Source organism: Melanaphis sacchari, unplaced genomic scaffold (genome assembly GCF_002803265.2).
Source record: "Melanaphis sacchari strain LSU unplaced genomic scaffold, SCAv2.0 Contig1051_pilon_pilon, whole genome shotgun sequence".
NCBI lineage: Eukaryota > Metazoa > Arthropoda > Insecta > Hemiptera > Aphididae > Melanaphis > Melanaphis sacchari.
The window spans coordinates 593-7045 of record NW_020270390.1 but is presented as its reverse complement, the minus strand read 5'-3'; the positions used below and the strand labels follow the sequence as shown (position 1 = coordinate 7045).

At 31.8% G+C, this 6453-nt stretch overlaps 1 protein-coding gene and 1 pseudogene across 1 annotated transcript; both read right to left on the bottom strand.

Annotated features, from left to right (window-relative positions):
* Positions 1-236: 236 nt before the first annotated feature.
* On the bottom strand, positions 237-3713 carry LOC112602586 (zinc finger MYM-type protein 1-like). The gene is made up of 5 exons (XM_025350752.1): positions 3610-3713; positions 3350-3493; positions 1709-2590; positions 1228-1655; positions 237-412 (listed from the first exon to the last, which is right to left on the bottom strand). The coding sequence occupies exons 1-5, from the start codon at positions 3711-3713 to the stop codon at positions 237-239; spliced, it is 1734 nt and encodes a 577-aa protein (XP_025206537.1).
* A 299-nt stretch (positions 3714-4012) lies between these two features.
* On the bottom strand, positions 4013-5271 carry LOC112602580 (annotated as a pseudogene).
* Between the last annotated feature and the right edge of the window lie 1182 nt (positions 5272-6453).

The window sequence follows — 6453 nt, the reverse complement described above, 5'->3', positions numbered from 1 at the left end:
CTCCCTTTGTTTTAACATTTTTAACTTGTTATCGGTTGTTAAGACGATTGGTTTTCCTTCTAATTTTATTGGCCTATACTTGTTTAAACTGTTTGAAATCGCCCCTGATACGAGTAGTAGGTTTTTTCGTTTTATCATAGTGAATTCAAAATCCACTATGATAAATTTAATCTGGTCACTGTAAAATATAATTAATTTATTACTATATATACCTTATACTATTTTATCCTAATTTATTATTCCTCGGCGGCCGCTGCTGCCTGTATTACTTCATCCATTAATATTGCTAATTGTGAACAAGTTGGTTCACGCACCTCACGCACTATTGCTATTAATTCTAATGTCTTCTTAATTATTTCTTTTACTCTATGTAATTCAAGCGGTGTATATGGGTTTACTAAATGTTCGTTCGCTATTGTCATATGGTGATTTAAACATGTTGGCTCCAGTGCCGGATCTAAGTCTCAGGAGGCCTGGGTGCGACTACCAATTTAAGGCCCCTTTAAAAAAATTTTTCGACATAGCACTTAACTATTTATTAAATACATATTGAAATATTAAATAACCTAAAATCACAAAATATTAGTACCTACCTTAATTGTTATGTAAATTATGAAATACATATTACACTTACTATTTCCATACCTATACCTCTTAGATATGAACATGAAGTATTAATGTATGCTAGTATTACATAAATTTAGTCAATTGAAATCATTAATAATTAATATAATAATGAGTAATAACTGTATTTTCAATATTGTGCTAAAATGGAAGAAAACAAATATAAAAAGTTGAAATAGATCAAAAATAAAAATCAACAATATTATAAATAGTTTTTAATACTTAAATATATTTATTTCAAAAAGTTTTTTTTTTTTGATTTGATATTAGCAAAGTTATTAATTATTTGTGATATATTTATTTCATTTGTTCTTTCTCTTTCTATGTTTAATACTGCAATATTACTTAGTCTATTTTGACTCATTGAGTTTCTCAAATAGTTTTTTATTATTTTTAATTTAGAAAAAGAACGTTCTGCTTCTGCAACAGTAATAGGTATGGTTATAAATATTACACATGCACTTAAAACATCTGGAAATACAATGGATAAATCATTTTCAACAATATAAATGGCCAAGCTCTTAATAGTTTTAAGTTGATGTTTTTGTAAACTAGTTCTTAAACTTAATAATTGTCGGGTAAAATCTGTGCTGATATCATTACTATATTTTAATATGAAGTCATATGATGCATTGACAACTTCTTTTTCAGTTTTTGATAAAAATGAAGTAGGATTTAAAAATGAAAAAGTTTCAATTACCTCATGTGTTCCTTTAAATCGAGCTACAAGTTGTGATAAAACAGAGTCCATAACAGGGAAAAAAATTTGAACTTTAAAATTATCTTCATTAGTATTAAGTCTACGATCACCATCTATTTCATCAAAATATTTTACTGCTTGTTTTTTACGTTCATTGGGATATGTGACTGGTATATTCCATTTTTTACATAATTCTTTTGCAATAATTAAAATATGCTGGTAGTTATCTCTGATGTCTTGAGTTGATGTCAGAGCCATCTGTATCATGTTTGAAGCTGCTTCCAAATCCATATTTATATTTTGTAGTCGTTTTGATAAATATGCAAAGAACCTAGAATTGGTTCCCACATACATAAAATCAATATAAATTCAAATGTTTCCAACTTTTTTTTTAATCCACTGGCTAATGTTTTTTCTGATGTTTTATTACTAGTAAGAATAATATGAGTTAACGATTTAAGTATATCTATATAACGTTCTTTCGGGGAAAATATTGCATCATGTCGAGCTTCCCACCTAGTAGGGCACACTTTTTTTAGAACCTTTGTACGGATTTTAATAGAAATATCATGTCCAAATGCTAAAAGTGCCCATCTTGGCGCACTACTAGCAAAAAAATTAAAAATTGCTTGAACTGTGTCAAAAAAATTCAATATTTTACTATGACATTTAGCTGCATCAGATCTTACTAAATTAAGATTGTGACTATAACAATGAATATACAAAGCTGATGGAACAAGTTCTTTTATTCTAGTTTGAACGCCAGAATGGACTCCGCTCATCACAGATGCCCCATCATAACCTTGTCCACGGCATTTGTTAATATCCAAGTCAAGTTTTGATAAAATTTCACATATCATCTGTGAATAATCAGCAGCTCCGTGGTGTTTTAACTCAAAAAAACCTACAAATGACTTCTTAACTTCTAGTTTCTTCTCTTCAAAATTTATAACAGTGTACCGAATAATAACACTCAGCTTATCCAGTTTAGTTATATCTAAAGTAGAATCCATTATAATGGAAAAACATTGGCATAACTTTATTTCATTACAAATAGTTTTGAGTAGATCTGAAGATAAAATTCCAATTAATTCATCAACTATTGTGTGACTCAGATATTTGATTTTGCTTTTCTCACAATTAATAAGTTTGCTCAATATGGGATCATAATTTGCAACTAATCTAACGGTTTGTAAAAAATTACCTTCGGAAAACTGATTTTTTGAACTAAATTTACCTTCATTCCCTCGAAGAGCAGTATTTCCACTAGTTAAATGTAAAATTATCATTATAATTCTTTCCAGTACACTTCTCCAGAATGCAGCCTCTTCTGATACTTGATTTTCTAGTTGACTATCTAAAACTTTATTTTTTGCCCACTGTTTGCACTAACGGGCTTTACGGGGCGTACGTCAGTCGCAACGGAACTCCGGACCGTCGTGAGGGGAGATTTAAATAATGAATAACAAACAACTGCTAATTACAATATTATACATGTATTTAGCTATACGTAATGAATTAATATAATATTATTATTTGGGACAAAATGGGAGACGGGGAGCACCGCTCTGCAACACACTGGTGTTGATCACTTCCAAGTAGCGGAACTGCTTGGCTGAACTGCCGAAGGTAGATTCCGGAGCAGGAACAACCACGTGGATGGCAATACGCAACCGGAGCGGGTCGTCGCGAACGAGACGCGACTTTTACGAAGAGCCAATAAACCACTTGAAGGTCAGAGCTGACTAGTATCGCACGGTTGAGAGCACAACACAATGTTTTAAACAAAACAGTGAGCGGCGGAGCAGACCAAACACACAAAAAACAACGTATTTTACGTAATACGCAAAAATGAACGAAGAGCTTCGTACAGCATGAACGGCCAAAGACAACGAACATGGCTGAACACGGCGGCGACCGCGTCGTTTACCGGACCAGGGCGACGGGCGCAACAGTGTCGCCAATCTGTCGGGTGACCAAGCACCGTTACGGATCAAAGTCCAAGACCCGTGACAGATTGTTTACGTAAAAAGATCGAACACCCACAGAGATCGAATTTTTACAGATTCAATATGTTGAATTGAACTTTCATGTTTAAATATTTTCTGAGAAAGATGTTGCCAGTTATCAATTCCAGTAATCCATTCAGACTTATAATTTATATATTGTCTGTCAGCAAAAAGCCAACATGATTCACAATAAACATAATTTAGGATAGGTGAATTGCAAAGCCATGTACGAGGAATACGATTACCAGATTTTGATGATAAGTAATAATATTCTACTGAAAATTTTCTTTTGTCTTCATTGCGAGGAAATTCAATTTTTGGTCTACATCAGAGGTTCCCAAACTTTTTTGCTCCGTAGACCACTTGCCAACTTTTTCCATTTTCGTAGACCCCTAAAATTAAATTTGTGCTCACCTGAGTAAGCTCTAATACGGAGTACATTTTTTAAAAATAAAAAACGTGTTGTTTTTAATAATAATAATACCTTTATTTCTTTAATAATGACAATATTCAAATAATTTTTTTAGTAATTAAAACGATAATAAATGCAAATAAAAATTTTATAACATAAAAAAAAATCAAGGTTAGTTTTGAAATATATATCTTTAATGTGAAGGATGGACCTGATGCTTTGATAATAGATTTTCAATATTCGGCTTCAAATTAGTCAGGTTTAACCTCAAATCTCCTCTATCAGTGATTTCCAATCTATTTCTTTTTTTGTAAGAAGATTGACAACTGTACTACAACCCCTTTCCACGCAGTATGATGACGGAAAAGCTATCAAAAACTTTTTTGCGATTATCCATAAAGACTGTAACTGCAAGTTAACCTCATTAAATTTAGCAAATAAATCTGTTAAATAAGCAATGTCTTGCTTTCTTTGAATCAAATTTTCTTTTAATACGGGATCTTTATCACCCAAAAAACTCTTAAACAGTGTCAAAAAGTGAAAAAAATCTTGTCAAACATTATCCTTTCGATAGCCACCTTACTTCGGTGTGAAGGAGTAATCGAATGAAGTTTTCGTCATTTTCTTCACATAACTGTGCAAATAATCTAGAATTCAATGCGTTACTCCGAATTTTGTTTACTGCGTTTATGATTAATTGAAGAGATTGATGTAATCTGGTACTTAGATTTTTAGCAACTAAATGTTGTCGATGGATGACGCAGTGAATTGCAAACAACTCGGGTACATATTGTTTTAAATGACTTAGAAAACCACGATAACGCCCAACCATGGCAGGTGCTCCATCTGTTGCTGCTGATATTATATTTGTTAAAGGAATCGCCTTTTGTGTCTGTAGTTAACGTTTTTGCGAAGAGCAGTTCTTCGTGGATTTCTTGATCCATAACAAAACGAACATATGCTAATAATAGTGCTTCATTACCAGGCAAAGTTGACTCATCTAATTGTATGGTTGTTTGCAAATAATTACACAAGTAACTTTCAACATCATGACTCATTTCATCAATGCGTCTTTGAACTGTATTGTTGCTTAAAAGAATTTTTTTCAGTATATCATATGCAGGTCTATGTAAAACAGTTTTTAAGACCTCTTCAATGGCTGGCAAAATTAGCTGTTCCCCGATAGTATGAGGCTTACCTGATTTTGCTATGAGCAGTGAGATATTGTAAGACGCCCGCAAGCCATCGTCGTCTTTTTTTAACGTGGCAGCAAACATACTATCCATCGTAGGTCTCTTCTGAAATTTTTCTTTCAGTGTTTGAAAGTATTTCAAATCTTTACGTGTTTTTTCAGGATGACACCTTTTCAGATGATCTTCTAGCTTAGATGGTTTCATAGCGTCGTTGCTTAAAACTTTGTTACATAAAAGACACATAGGTAGGTTTTTGTCCGGCAATGATGGAATGAAGCCGAACTTCAAATAATCAATGCTATATTGCCTACATTTCCTTTTAGAATCAGCCATAATTAATAGCAGTTATATTATATAATATAATATAATATAATATATAATATATATAGCTTATATATTTGTACAAAAATTAACCGATTTGTGAATTAGTAAAACTTAGAAAAATGCCAAACGACGAATGATCGATAATCGGCTGTCACGAATGAACTATATTACTAAACGCACAATAATATATTCAAACAATATTTCAAATATATATATATATATTAAATTAATTTTTTTCGTAAAAATTACGACATGCATTTTCGACTTATAACTCTCGTGGACCCCTATTTACACATGATGCACCCCCAATTTTAATTTTAGTTGACATAGACCCCTTACAGGTCAGAATCGACCCCAGGGGTCGATATACCGTGTGTCCCAAAAATCAGGGGCCACTTTACCACTCATTACCATGTAAATATTTTTCATTCTGTTTGCGGACATTAAACTAGACTAATGGATCGTAAATTCTATGACTTACAATGTTTTAACTATGTATCTTTGCGCATGCGCAATAAACCACTTTTTAAATGGCAACCCGTGTTTTAATATCATATTCGTTCGTCGATTTTTCGCCATTTTGATGCATCAACTTGTGTCCTAAACCCAAAATTGACTAAACTAGAGCTATAGAATTTAAAAATTTAAAAATTCAATTTAATTAATTTTTCTAACTGTACGTATTTTATTTATTTTTACAATCATTAAACAAACAATCAAAATTATTATTATTAAACTAATAATATTTACTATTTATGAATTATTATCTTATTTTATTATTACGCATTATGAAACAACATAGTTTAACACGTATTTTCAAGAAAAATTTCTATTATTTTATTTTTAGCATTACTATACATTTTATTTTACAATTTAATTTATAGAAATTACAAACATAAACTATTCAATAAACTGTTCGAAAGTCCTCCGTCGTAAATGCATCGCCTCAAATCGACGTAAACATTCACGATTAGTTGCCAGTATTTGGTTTGCTTAAGAGATAACATGCGTGTAATTTATTCTTTAAATCTTGAGGATTGAGATCAGTATTAACAACATTTTTCAAGTGTTCTACAAAAATTAACGGTGTTAGATCTGGTGACCCAGTCACTCTTACTGGTCCATGTTGTAACACATTTTCACAACTTACTCTCAAAATTCTTGGACGATTCGAGCATTATGAGCAGGTGC

Bases quoted from the DNA above. Each gene is read 5' to 3' on its own strand.
- LOC112602586 (XM_025350752.1), bottom strand. From the start codon at position 3,713: ATGGAAAAAGTTGGCAAGTGGTCTACGGAGCAAAAAAGTTTGGGAACC. The intron at 3,494-3,609 runs GTAGAATATTAT...TTTTGCTGACAG, and splicing joins AAGACAAAAGAAAATTTTCA to ACAATATATAAATTATAAGT. The intron at 2,591-3,349 runs GTAAACAATCTG...ACATTTAACTAG, and splicing joins TGGGTGTTCGATCTTTTTAC to TGGAAATACTGCTCTTCGAG.